Here is a 14,374-nt window from a genome sequence, read left to right on the forward strand (position 1 = left end):
GCCAACGGAAGTAGTTCACACGGAAACAACCATATGATAGATAAGCCTACATCCTAATGAATGTCCAAATGCTTTATTACTATAGTGCAAGTTCTTATATGATACAAGCTCGATGATATACATTGTGCCATGACAAGCACATGCCTACCAATATCATCAGCAAGTGTTGGTCCCCTCCCCCCACCTATCCAACCATCAGCAGGTGTTGGTCTCCACAAGCTACAGTTTCTTGATTTTATTAGATTAGCACCATCCCCTTTTGGAAATAATAAAACATTGGCATAGTCTTATTTTATACAAGCTCAATCATCTCCACTGTTCCATGCTGAACACATGCCTACCAATAGCATCGGCAAGTGTTGCTTCCCCAAACTACAGATTGTTGATCCCCGCAAAGCATCAGCAAGTGTTGGTCTACCCAAACTACAGATTGTTGATTTTATTACATTCGCACCATCCCCTTTTGGAAATAATAAACATGGACGTAGTTCTTATTTTATACGAGCTCGGCCATCTCCACTGTTACATGCTGAACATATGCCTACCAATAGCATCAGCAAGGGTTGCTTCCCCAAACTACAGATTATTGACCCCCCCCCCCCAAAGGCCCGCATCAGCAGGTGTTGGTCTCCCCAAACTACCGACTCTTGACTATTACATTTGCAGCATCCCCTTTTGGAAATAAAAAACATGGTCGTAAGCAATAGGACAAAATGTTGCAATAGTATTCAATACACATTATATTTGAAATGCATATAGACTTCATAAACTGTACGGAGGTTTTCACAAGTTCAAAGAAATACCAACATGTCTTTTTTTAGCTTTTATGCTCTTGGCTAGCACAGGATTTTGGTTCCCTTGCTTTGGAGGTTTCGCCTTGTAAGCTTTTCCAATTTCTTGGTGTTCTTCTAGTAAAAAAAAAACAATCACACTTCCTGACACGTGTTTGAGCAAAAAACAAGCAATATCAACACATAAAAGTGAAAGGGCTGACAAGAGAAATTAGGTACCTCAATCTGGTGCACCTTCCCTCCTTAACCACAGGAGGAAACAACAGCATTGTGTTTTCAAGTTCATGCATATCCTGCCAACAAGAAGAACTCGCACACAAAAGCTGGTATACATTAATTCACTAGACATCCAAATAACAATGATGCAAAGTACTCCCTCTGTATCAGTGTCCAAAAACGTCTTATATTTTGACACGGAGGGAGTAGTTGTTATTTCTTAAGATACTCAGTTACTAGTGCAAGGTCTTATTTGGTATGTGCTCAATGATATCCACTGTTACAGACTGAATAAGGTCAGCCCCTCCTCCCCAAAGGACAAATTCTTACATTTGCACAACCCCCTTATGGAAACAATAAACATTGAAGCAGGCACTGGTCCACTCTTTGCAAGGTTGCTACATAAATATTACATGAAGAAGCCAACCTTCAGCTTCTTCCCCAAAATTCACTTGACCATAGCTTGAAGTTGACATTGTAATAAAGGAAACTTGGGCATGCAAGTTAACACGAGCACATCCACTCAAGAAATACTTATCACGCAATAATTACTCTGGTCAACTCACAGATTTCAGATGAGAATGAGATTTTCTCTCCGAGCCACTGCAGCTATCCGGTATAAATAATACCAAATCAAATATCAATATATCCACCGTCAGATATTACATAGTTTTTTTTTTGAGGAATCATAGTGTATTTATTAAATATTGTAGTTATTAATAGTTTATTCCATATATTTGGTCAAACTTAGAAATAGTTAACTTTTAACTGAATTTATAAGCCATCTATTTAGAGATGGAGGGAGTATTGCATTTTCGAGTCCATGTATATGCTGCCACAAAAGTAGTTCACACCGAAACAACCATATGATAAATAAGCCTACAGCCTACCGAATGTCCAAATGTTTAATTACTAGTGCAGGTTCTTGTATGATACGAGCTCGGTGATCTACATTGTTCCATGCCAAGCACATGCCTACCAATATCATCAGCAAGTGTTGGTCCCCCCTTATCCAACCGTCAGCAGGTGTTAGCCTCCATAATGTATCTATTCAATGTTTTATTACATTAGCACCGTCCCCTTTTGGAAACAATAAAACATTGGCGTGATCTTATTTTATACAAGCTCGATCATCTCCACTGTTCCATGCTGAACACTGCCTATTTATAGCATCAGCAAGTGTTGGTCCCCAAATTACAGATTGTTGATCCCCCCAAAGCATCAGCAAGTGCTAGTCTCCCGAAACTACAGATTCTTGATTTTGTTACATTCGCACCATCCCCTTATGGAAATAATAAACATGGACGTAGTTCTTATTTTATACGAGCTCGATCATCTCCACTGTTCCATGCTGAATACATGCCTACCAAAAGCATCACCAAGGGTTGCTTCCCTAAACCACAAAGTAATGTATTCAAGGTATTTCTTGCCATTTCAGTAGCATCAGCAACGGCTGCTTCATATGGTTTCCTCTTGCAGTCTACTAATAGCATAAACATGATAAGTGTTCTTCTAATAAATAATTTCACACCTTTTGGCACGTGTTCGAGCAAAAAACAAGTAATACCAACACATAAAAGAGAAAGGGCTGACAAGAGAAATCAGGTACCTCATTCTGGTGCACCTTCCTCCTTGACCACAGGAGCAAACAACAGCATTGTGTTTTCAAGTTCACGCATATCCTGCCAACAACAAGAACTCGCACAGAAAGCTGGTATTACATTGGTTCACTAGACATCCAAATAACAATGATGCAAAGTAGTTGTTATTTCTTAAGATATTCAGTTACTAGTGCAAAGTCTTATTCGGTATGTGCTCAGTGATATCCACTGTTACAGACTGAATAAGGGCAGCCCCTCCCCAAAGGACAGATTCTTACATTTGCACCACCCCCTTCTAGAAACAATATACATTGAAGCAGGCAGTGGTCCACTCTTTGCAAGATTGCAACATAAATATTACATGAACAAGCCAACCTTCAGCTTCTTCCCCAAAATTCACTTAACCAGAGCTTGATGTTGACATTGTGGTAAAGGAAACTTGGGCATGCAAGTTAACATGAGCACATCCACTCAAGAAATACTTATCACGCGATAATTACTCTGGTCAACTCACAGATTTCAGAATTCAGATGAGATTTTCTCTCCGAGCCACTGCTATCCCGTGTAAACTCTCTATTAACAGACACTGATACACTACCAGCTCCCGGCTTTGCTGAGGCTGTATCCTCTTGACAGTAACATTACACCAACTCACAGTGGCAGCACGTTGCCAGTGGAGCGCCCATTCCGTGAGAAGAACAATCCCCGACCACTGCTTGACATGGACCTGCCAATCTTGAACCCGCCTGTTTGACAAGAGGATGAAGATGTCCCTGCTGCCTCCTTTTCCTTCGCCCTGAAGATGCTCATCTGTCGACCACTCGGCAATTTGCGATTAGCCTGCAGAGCACCACCCTGACCTTCAGGCACAACCACAAGGAACAGCGGCGAGTCCATGGAGGCTGAGCGCCGTATTGGCTTGGGCGTCGCAGTTCCATTCTCCTCTGCTACAACTTGGGTGTCCTCACTTTGAGTGTCCGACGAGGCATCGGAATCCTCAGAACCCTCGGGCAGTGATTCCGACGGGGACATTTCGTCAAACACCTGGTGCTCTTCCACTTGGCGGCCCTCTGCCTCGGCATCAGTCGCCGCAGCCGGGAGGCTGGATGGCACGACGACGACGGAACGGCAAATCGGACAGCTGACGTGGGCGCGGAGCCAGGTGTCGATGCAGGGCGCGTGGAACGGGTGCGAGCAGCGCGGGAGGAGGCGGACGAGCTCGCCGTCGCTGAACTCACCGAGGCACACCGCGCAGTCCCCGCCGGCCCCCACGCCGCGGTACTCCTTGGTGGCTATGGACGCGATGGTGGCCTCGTCGAGCCCCACCGTGCGGATGTACCAGACGTGGTGCACCACCCCTCCGCCTCCGCCTCCCTCCTCGTCCCCTCCATCGCCGAACCCCTCGCCGTGTGGCAGCTGGGCGGCGGCCGCCCGGCGGCGGCGGCGCAGGGCGCGGCGGCGGCGGTAGAGGAGGAGCGTGGCGAGCCCGAGCGAGAGGAAGAGGAAGGCGGAGAGGAGGGAGACGGTGAGGAGGAGGCGTACGGGCAGGCGGCGGTCGACGGCGGCCGGGGCGAGCGGGAGCGGCGGCGGCGGGGGCGCGGCGTAGTCGGGGCAGTCGAGGCCGGGGCAGAGCGGGAGGCACTCGTACGCGCTGTCCGTGCAGTTGAGCGTGACGACGCCCGGGAGCGGGGGGCTCCACGACGTGTGGGGGGACATGGCTAGGCTAGGCTACCGCGGAGCGCGGATCGATCGGCGGCTGCGGCGGCTGCTGCTGCTGCGCGGGATCGGCGGCGCGCATCGGCGGGGCGGGGGGGGTGAATGGAATGGCCCGCGTGCGCGGGCGGGCGGGCAGTGGTGTGTGTGGAGATGGAGACGTGGAGTGGATTGGTCGTCGTTGGGTTTGGTGAAGTTTGGCACCGGTTCAACTTGGGGTGGAGCTGGAGAGCACAGACAGCGAGTGGGAACACTTGGAACGCACAGAGACAAAGCGGTGTCTGTCGCTGACAGGTGGGTCGTGGAGACCGACAGAGTGATCCTGGCCCACGTGCCGGTGTGGTGGGTGATCTTGTCGCCGCGGTCCTTTTGTGCGCGTATCGCAGCACTGGGGTTGGAATTGGTGTACGCAAAGTCAAGAACGGTTGTAAAATAAGTGGAAGAAATACTCGGTCGTGCATGTACGTCTGGACTCCATGCTCTCCGATAATCGTAGCACGTCACAGCTTCCTGGCGCGGTATCCTAACCGTCTATTCGTGACCCAACGGCCGAGATTTCGCGGCGAGAGAGGCGAATGGATTTGCTTATATCCGGGTGCGGGCTTCACCGTGTATTGCTGGTTCCCAACGGAGAAGATCGCTGCTGTTTATTGTGGCAAGATACTAAATACAAACATGGGGCAATTTTGTAAGACTGCTCACAGGGAGAAGTAATATAGAGTAGTAATTTGCCGATGTTACTAGTTTAGGTTACTACCTTCATATTGGGTAGTAACATATGAGTGGTATCATGAAAGAGTTCATTTATTAGACTGCTCACAGTGTGGAGTAACATAGAGTAGTAACCTGCCGATGTTACTAGTCTATGTTACTACCTCCATAGTGGGTAGTAACATATTAGTGGTACTCCCTCACAATTAAATTTACGTGCATTTCCACAATAAATAAGGTTTAGGGCACATTGCATTTATTTCTAGTAGCTAATTAGTACTCTGATATACAATTTCTATATGCATACGTAGTGTGAATGCTATTTTTTAGCACATCTCACAACCAATAGATAACCACCTAGGTCCCAGAGAATTTCCAAACGCGCTTTCTAAACCGTGACAGAGGGAGTATCATGAAAGAGTTTATTTATTAGGCTATAGACTCATTATGTCTTTTGTGATGTTACAGTAACTACCTAGGTTACCACAAACCCCTCTCTCCTTATTAATTAGCTGCCACATAAGCAATCTTGTATTGAAATGTGTGATGTTACTAGTTAAGTTACTCTTATTGTGACTAGTCTTGGGCTATAGACTCATTATGCTTTGAAATGTATGATGTTACAGTAACTAGGTAAGTTACCACAAACCCCTCTCTCCTCATTAATTAGCTGCCACATAAGCAATCTTGTATTGAAATGTGTGATGTTACTACTCCCTCCTTCCATCTATGTAGGGTCTAATGCGTTTTTCAAGACATCCTTTGATTATTAACAGGATTAATAATACATGACATGCATAATGTGAAAATTATATCATTGAAAACTCCTTTCACGTACGAATTTGACAATGTGCTTTGTGTAAGTTGCATGTCATATATTATTGCTCTAACATTTGGTCAAAGTTAGCCTCGAAAAACGTATTAGTCCCTATATAGATGGAAGGAGAGAGTAGTTAAGTTACTCCCATTGTGACTAGTCTAAGGCTAGCTTAGGTAGTAATTTAACACATCCCAAGACAATTTTTCTTAGGGCATCTCCAATGGTTGTAAGATAGTTATTGATAGACTTTGCCACATACTAGGATTTTTGATAATGTGTCATACAATAAACAAGGGAAGAAAGGAAGGTTGTACTATATAGTAATATAGTCTAGGGATATGTGTATGTTACTAGTATATGTTACTCTCCATTGTGGCTAGTCTAAGTCTCAGTCGAGTACTTTGTTAAGTTTCAGTCGATATTATATCTATGAGATCTTACATTGAGATCTGTTAAAAAAAATCAGTGTTTTCTTTTTCTCTCTTGTATGTAATGTCACTTGACAGACTTGGTTAAATTTCAGTCGATTGAGACGTAGGCACACTCTTACGAGAAAATAGTCTTCTCGTAAAAGTTGGTGAGCTGAAGTTTCAGGAGACGAGCGCCACGAGCAACCACACCGCCACATCTCCACCTCATCCCCGCTCCGGCTAGTTGACGCGCAGCTCCGCTCCCCTGCTCGCGATGATGCGCCGCCCCATCTGACCGCGCCGCCGTACTGATGTCGTGCCATGTCGACAAGGTTCTTGTTGCAATGAGGGAACAATGATCACATGATGAGCATCATACATAGGATGACTCGCGACGCGGACGGTCTTTTTAAAATATCAAATGGCCGACGTGTAGCACATTGCACGCCTCATACTTTTTTCTATAATTTGATCAAATTTGATGAAATTTGACTTCGGATAAAACTTATATGCGGGGAAAAAGAAACAGGGAAAAGTAATTGGTTTGAATTTTCTTCTCTAAAGAACATTCATTAAACGGAAAGAAAAGCACAGTACACTCTTTAGTTTGACATTCACTAAACTTGACAGACTCATTGTCTCACTGATGAAAGGCCAGATGGAAGATCCAGAGGAGCTTACAATTCATCATCATCTATACAAACTAAAGAAGAGTATGTTCTCTCTGTTTAGGGTCTCTTTAATTCAAAGGATTTTTATAGGATTTTTGAAGGATCAGAATCCTTAAGAATTTTTCCTATATTGATCGTTTGATTCGTAGGATTGAATCGTATAGGATTTTTTTTTCCTAAGAATTCATTTATACTATATTTTACAGGAATTCTAACATCCATTTCAACCTCTTGAAAGAAACTCTTTGTTTTTCTCGTGACACAATCAAACAAACGCAAATTCTATAGGGATCTAATGGACATGTCATTCCAATCCTACGTTTTCTCTATTCCTATGTTTTTGTAATCCTATGAATCAAAGATGCCCTTAGTTTGTTAGTTCCTCTTTCTTTCCACTGAAGAAGCTGATATCTGGGGAAAAAGCCTTCTTAATCCACAAATTGCCACTTACCTCGTTCCTGTTCAGACTCGCCTCTTCCATTGAAGTATCCGAGTTGGAGCCAGAAACGAACACAGATTAATTCCGATTTCGTAGCGCCATATATACGATCGAAGAAGTGGAATCGCCTGGAGTTTGTGTCCGCCTCCTTATATCTCGGCGGCAGTTCTTCCCACTGGCGATGTCAATGGCGCGGTTAGGAGATAACCGTAAAAGGGGATCCTGTTGCATGCTTCCCGCCGGCAGCTGCAAGCGGCGGGCGACCTCCATCCCGACAAGCGGCTGGGCGTCCCTGCCCTGGGACATCGCCGACCTCATCTCCCTGCGGCTGCTCGCAGAGGACGTGACAGAATACATCAGGTTCCGCGCCGTGTGCTCGCCGTGGCGATCCTCAACGGCCAGCCCACGAGACGCGACCCTGCTGGACAAGCGCTTCAGCCCGCGCGGATGGGTCGCGCTCTGTGACGGCGACGGGGTGCCGGTGACAGCCGCGTGCAAGATCACCTTCTTCCACACATCCACCGGCCAGCGCCTCGCCGTCCGCCTGCCGGAGCTCCACCGCCAAAAGATTGTCGGCATCACCGACGGCCTCATCATCACGCTGGACAAGGACAGCTCCGTGGTGCGCGTGCTCCACCCCTTCACGCGTGTCATCGTCGAGCTCCCTCCCCTCGCCACCATATTCCACACCGAGATCAACAATTTCACATCACTGCTGAGCGCCGCTGTCTGCCGCGCCGACACATCCATCGCCGTTGTGGCATGGTTAACCAGCGCAGAGATGGTTATCTGTGCGCGCCAAGGCCACCCTAGCTGGGTGGTGATCCATCGAGACATCATGCTCCACAACACCCTGCCCTTCCAAGGCCGGCTGTACGGCACCATACCGGCATCAGGGCAGCTCGTTCAGCTCTACCCTCCAAATCCACGCGGGGCAGTTGTCGCTCATGTCCCGCGTGAGTTGGTTGACATATTCAGATCCTCCTACTTCCTCGTGGAGTCCGGGGGACGCATGCTTCTAGCCGTGCAACATCATCGAATGGGTTATGACATTTGCGCTGAGATGGAGTGGTGGCGATACTTCACCGTCACGCTATTTCAGGTGAACGTGCATGGTGGGGATCTCATTCCGGTGAACAGCCTTGGTGATGAGGCCTTGTTCCTAGGGAAAGACCGCTGCCTGTCGATCTCCACCATGAACCTCCCTTGCATCAGCGGCAACTCTGTTTACTCATATGTATCAAACAAGGATCCCGTTGTGTTGCATTCTCTAGGCAGTGGTTCTTCTGAGCACACAACAATGTACACAAAGGTGCATTATTCGAATAAGATGGTTCGTCCATCCGTGCGGCCTTTCACGCTTCCAGATCATCTTATGACATATTGTCATAATCTTCAATGGTAAGTATCACCGGTACCCTAACTTCCACTGTGCAACATGATTGCCTAATGTTATCTTTCTTTCTTGCTGTAGGACAAGGGGGCTGATGCTTCATGAATATGCTGCCATTCCTTCATATCTGAGTGATCTGCGAGAGAAAATACACGCACACGAATCTGATATCAGGTTCCCGTATTTAGGGGGCTTTGGCAAAAAGGCTCGTAAGACCAAGCGTGTGCGTGCTGTTGTGAAGAAGAACCAGCGCCTCTGTGCTTAGCACCGCTGAGGGAAGAGACCATGGCAAGAGTTAAGGGTAAACAAAGCACCAACCGCCCGTTAGGATCTGCAAATTCATTTCTCCACAGAGAAGTGGTGAAAGAATCATGGGGCTGCTTAATATTATTATTTTTGGTCAGGTAGATGGGGGTTCCCCTATTAGAACAATGTTGTGCTGATGATATCACTGCAAGATTATCCATCTACCTGTTCTTTGAAATAAGATTATCCATGCCGTTTGTCATTGCACGCTTGCCTTAGCTCTTCTATATGTCTATACCGTCCCCTTTGTGTAGAAGAAATCTATCATAGAATGCTTTTACATTTCTACTTACGCATCTCTGAATCAACTTGACTTGAAGAACTTATAAGAAGCTTCAGAGTCCGGCAAACAAGAGAACCTACTGGGCTATTTCATGAGTAATTAATTTATGATAGGCTTGACCTAAATCCTGTTTCTGCCAAACCACAAATGATTTTGGAATTTGTATGTGTTTCATAACCTGCGAATTTGATACGAAATACTGCTCTTTTCTGTTTTTCCAGGTTCAATCCAAAGCTCCAAGATGGTTTGCTGCAGTTTAAGGTTTATTGTAATTACAGAGTATTGGAGGTGCCTTATTTATACTCTTTAGTTAGCAATTCATCGAAGGAGATCTCTTACTGGCCTGCCCTCGCACAAATCAGTATATCTTTGTATGTCGCAGCTGGAATGTTATGGAATTTTTATTTTCGTGGGAAGACATGAACTGAGCAAGTTTGTTAATTAAGATAAGATTGGTTGCCACAGTTTATGACCATAGATGATGTGATACTTTGAAGTAACAAGTAGGAAAGGGCATATACATTTGGATCTGCTCATTGGAGTGGATGTTGTCCTAGAAGCAATACACTTGGAAGTGGATTCCATAGTCATTTCTAGAGACCTTAATTTTACCCATGAGTTTTCATGTTAACTTGGTATAGTAGACAACGCTTGCTTCAAGTTTATACATCTTCATAGTTATCTGAACATGTTATAAATAATATTTTTGATATCTATAAAAAAATGCCGGTAGCTGATTTTTTTGGGAGCCAGGAACTGCTCCTTTTCCCCTGGTTTTTTCCTTCAATGCGTATTTTCTCATGGATACTTTTTTTTGATAAAGGGTGAATTTTATTAGCTTGTAATGGAGTATCAAGAGGATACAGACACAATGAACACACATCCGACCTCTGCATAGGTAAGATGCACACAACCAACACCAACACGTGCACACACACAACAACACGACACCAAATAGCAAAGTTATATAAGACGAGAAAAAAAAAACTCCAAGCGGTCAGATCCGTGATCAACAAACTACAACAATAACCATACCCGCAACAACCATCACTTGACATCACATGGACAACGAGATTCTTCAACAACAACGCATTCAGAAAGGGAACAACGCTCAAGCACGGCCGTTGGTTTTCACTTGAAGAGTTGGTTTTCACTTGAAGAATTAGACTAGGCATATCCAAACAATGTCTTCAATAAGATAACTACGTAAAAGAAACATCGCCATATCCGAGCAACATGGATACCTGAGCTTAGCACAAGCGCGCGTTATACCGAAAGTGTCATTCTACTCCCGGGTCCATGCACCCAGATGAACAGAAAATGTAGAAACTATTGTTTTTAAAAACAAAAACTGTTTTCTTGCCGGCAAACAAGAGTTTATGATAGAATGACATTCGCAAAGGTCCAAGGAAAAAAAGCTAGTGCTTAAAATGCTTTCAAAAATAGTAGTAGTATTTTTTAAGCATATGTTTTTCTTTGTCTCTAGCATTACAAATGTTTTTTCTTCACAAAACTTTACACGCAGTCGAAACACTCGTCAATGTTTGTCACAAACAACTCAGATTATTTTGAACATTTTTCTACTTTTCTTGCTAATTTACTGTTTTCTTGGGCACTTTTGCATTATTTTGCAGAAACTCACTGTAGAAGTAGAACTAATCCCAACACACGTGTACGTAGTAGATAAGATTTGTTTTCGCGTCAAAAACAGATAAGATTTGTTTCTACTCACATTGCAATCGAAACTGCCTCACATACAATCAATTTTATCATACGATGTGTACGATAAGCGACAGGCCCGTTTCCCGAGGTTTGGGCCCATCACAGCCAGATGAGTCTTGTCGTACATAGATCGTACAGATTTTGCGCTAGCAATTTAATGCTGACTCGGACCCTCACATGATTAAGCACTGCTACCAACCACACCACACTACTCCTACATTTCTCACGCGCAAATCGTCTCCTGCTTCCTTTCTTTCTTCCCCTCCGTCCACTCATAGCTTCTGCTCTTCGAATCGACCCTCCAAAATCCATGGCGACGCTCGCCCTGCCGCCTACCGCCGCCGCCCTGCCCGCCCAGGAAGACCCACGGTATACGGCCACCTTATTTTTTCTTCTCAATTCATGGTTGATTGGGGGATGCAATTTGATGCCCCTTTTTTTTCCTGATTCGTGCGACGTTCCTCCTCCGGTGCAGCACCAGCGAGAAGCCATCTGCCGGCGACTCTGCTGCGGATCCGAGCGATATCGACTCCGGGTACGTCTACTCCTATCAAGACTTCGGGTATTTTGTGCGCTGGGCCAAGTCAACCCGTGGATTTTGTGTAAATTTTGGTTTTGATCTCTGTTGATAGGTGGGTTTTCCTCGGGAAGTCTGATGTGGTTCCGGCGGACCAGGCCGCGGCCGCCGTCGACGCCGCGGGCCGCCGACGCCTCGGCTTCTCGCCGCTGCCGATGTTACCTATCTGGTGGGTATTTACGGGCTCAGTGCCACATACTGTACCTCTGTAATCTGTGCGGCTCCTGTGGGATGAATCGCGAGTTCGCGACTGACCATCCCCTTCTCTCATGCTCTTTTTCGCAGGGTGCAGATGGTGCTCGGAGGCGTAGTCTACACGGCCGTGCCGTTCTACAAGAGGGCCAGGCAGATGGAAGGTACATACACACACACACACACACTCCAATACTACGATTTCGTCTCGATTTTGATCCACACAATACAGCTACCAATCCTGCGGACAGCTTAGAACAGAACCTCAGATATTCGCAACACAAGAACGATAGATAGGCACTGAAAGAGGGATGGATTTCAGACACCAACTCACCAATCCGGATGCAAGTTCTTGGGATCGAACTAATTCTGCAAAGTAGCTAGGGTTCTAAGCTAGACCACACCTGATATTTATCCTGCAAAGTCATATTCTTCAGTCGACAGAAGGTTCAGACTTTCAGAGTCCTGGAATTAACCTTGCAAAGTCCCATGACTTCAGGAATAGTTTTTTTTTTTTGGGCATTGACATTTGAAATCAAGCTCTTGCTGAAATCATTGATTTGTAATATTAGACAAGGCGATCGAAAACGTGGAAACTGCTTTGGACGTTTTGGAGCGGGCCTCCGAGGTGACGGAGAAGTTCGCTGCTAATGTGGCCAATTCCCTACCGGAGGATGGGTCCCTGCACAAGTTGGCCGAGGAGCTTGAGTACATTGCGGAGGAAGTCGATAAGGATGCACACAAGGCTGAAGTCATGATTAAGAAGGTTCGTGGTGACTTATTCATGTTCCTGCTTGATGATGTTCTTGCTTACATTATATACACATTTTTAAGATAATAAACAAGTATACATGATATAATTGCTTACGTTGTATATACATTTTAGGGATAATAAACAAGTATACATCCTACATGTGTGAACATTAAATGTTAGTGAAAGTTACTGCTAGGAATAATATATACAACTATGCAAGAGCAATTTCTGACCAATTCAGATTATTCGTTAAGTTAGCTGTTGCTTGCAAGGAATCAACGAAATATTCAGTAACATATCTGCGGTCATGCTTCTACTGCAAACAAAAGAATTGGAAGACTTTGGGATGGGGAAAGCATGTGCTTACTTTACTTGGTAGTACATATATAGACTGTTTCTATGGTTTCTCAGTTTCTCTCCGAACACGCTTTTGATAGCTCAAATTTCAAACTTTCTGCAGTCATACAAGGAAAATTGAATTTATTTTAGAATTGCTAAAATTGAATGGTATGGCACGCATTGCATCTTGATTCGAGATCAATGCATATGCTATCCTTCCATCCTGTTAAAGACGGTTTCTTCTCTACCGTCCCTAGTACTATGCATTAGGAAATTTCCCTGCTGACCGTCTAGTCGTTGCAGATTGAAGCGCTCAGCGACAAGATCGACGCCGCGGTGGAGCCTGTCATCGAAAACCTCGAGGAGGAGTTCAAGCCAAACCCAGCATCCCACGCTGGATCAGACGCCGAGAAATGACCGTTCACATAAATTGGAGGAAAACACGGCCCAAAGTGTCCCCTGTTGTACATATATTGCTGTTTTTTCTTTCCTTCTTTCTAAGTGCCAACTTGTAAATATGTTCGTTGTGCCCTATGAACTAGAAGGACCCCATGGTTACAGTAAGAAATGGTGGTGGTGTGCTTGGTGCCCGGATCTGAAGCACCTTGTGATCATGATAATATTAAGAACACTGCATCTGAAGAATGGATGTGTATGTGTGTTGCACTGTATTTCCACCCAGTACATTCTGCGGTTACGTGCCTAGCTAGTACTGAGTAGTACTGTATTCTATAGAGTACGCTGAGGGCATACATCATAATTGTATGGCAGGTGCACCTACTCAGGCGCAGTGTTCCGAGGGATGGTAATTGTATGGCAGACCTCTGCGCTAAGTAGGCCCGTGCCTTGTTGGTTGGCTTCAGACCGCTGGCCAAACGAATGTCCACCCTTCTCATTACTACTAGCAGCCTTAGGCCTTCTTTGGTTTATAGGATATGATTATCATAGAAGTAGATTTTTTTTGAAAAATGAAATGACATGTATCTATGAGTAGGACTAAAAAACAGATGACATTTGATTCGCATCATAGAAAAAATTTCATTGAGTCTAGGCTCATGTTTATTTTTCTATGAAATGTGAAGGATAGAAAGAAATCCTATATAGGAATGGAACTCATTCCTATGAACCAAAGGACTCTAAAAATAATTTCTATAAAAATCCTACCCTGTAATATTCCTATGAAATTCCTCCAAACCAAAGAAGGTCATAGGACCGGAAACTCCAAAGAGTACCCGAGCTCGCTTGCTCTTTGTCAAAAGTGCCTACCTGACGTCAGCCTCTTCAATGCATTCCGTATTAGATTTTTGTATTAGGTCTAATTAATCCCAACCTACTAGAAAGCAGACGATGTGCTAGGGCATTTTTTTTCAAGGCGAACATAAACAAATCCCAATTTTCAAAGAGATGGGATTTTTAGTACCCGGATGCCCCTATAC

The 14,374-nt window shown here is 44.9% G+C and overlaps 2 protein-coding genes across 2 annotated transcripts; one reads left to right on the plus strand and one right to left on the minus strand.

The window, feature by feature from the left end:
- Window positions 1-2,744: 2,744 nt before the first annotated feature.
- On the minus strand, window positions 2,745-4,508 carry LOC125509605 (E3 ubiquitin-protein ligase RING1-like). The gene has a single exon (XM_048674611.1). The coding sequence runs from the start codon at window positions 4,322-4,324 to the stop codon at window positions 3,260-3,262; it is 1,065 nt and encodes a 354-aa protein (XP_048530568.1). The 5' UTR covers window positions 4,325-4,508; the 3' UTR covers window positions 2,745-3,259.
- A 6,742-nt stretch (window positions 4,509-11,250) lies between these two features.
- Window positions 11,251-13,609, plus strand: LOC125509607. Its single transcript, XM_048674614.1, has 6 exons — window positions 11,251-11,445; window positions 11,552-11,611; window positions 11,709-11,822; window positions 11,939-12,009; window positions 12,418-12,611; window positions 13,242-13,609. Exons 1-6 carry the CDS (start codon window positions 11,387-11,389, stop codon window positions 13,353-13,355), a joined length of 612 nt encoding a protein of 203 aa, XP_048530571.1. The 5' UTR covers window positions 11,251-11,386; the 3' UTR covers window positions 13,356-13,609.
- Window positions 13,610-14,374: the final 765 nt, after the last annotated feature.

The sequence above is a fragment of the Triticum urartu genome, chromosome 5 (genome assembly GCF_003073215.2).
Source record: "Triticum urartu cultivar G1812 chromosome 5, Tu2.1, whole genome shotgun sequence".
Classification (NCBI taxonomy): Eukaryota; Viridiplantae; Streptophyta; class Magnoliopsida; order Poales; family Poaceae; genus Triticum; species Triticum urartu.

What these genes read in the sequence shown, in the direction of transcription:
- LOC125509605 (XM_048674611.1), bottom strand. Translation starts at nt 4,324, where the DNA reads ATGTCCCCCCACACGTCGTGGAGCCCCCCGCTCCCGGGCGTCGTCACG.
- LOC125509607 (XM_048674614.1), top strand. Translation starts at nt 11,387, where the DNA reads ATGGCGACGCTCGCCCTGCCGCCTACCGCCGCCGCCCTGCCCGCCCAG. An exon ending in CCGAGCGATATCGACTCCGG is followed by an intron (nt 11,612 to 11,708) that starts GTACGTCTACTC and finishes CTCTGTTGATAG; the next exon opens with GTGGGTTTTCCTCGGGAAGT. An exon ending in GAGGGCCAGGCAGATGGAAG is followed by an intron (nt 12,010 to 12,417) that starts GTACATACACAC and finishes TTGTAATATTAG; the next exon opens with ACAAGGCGATCGAAAACGTG.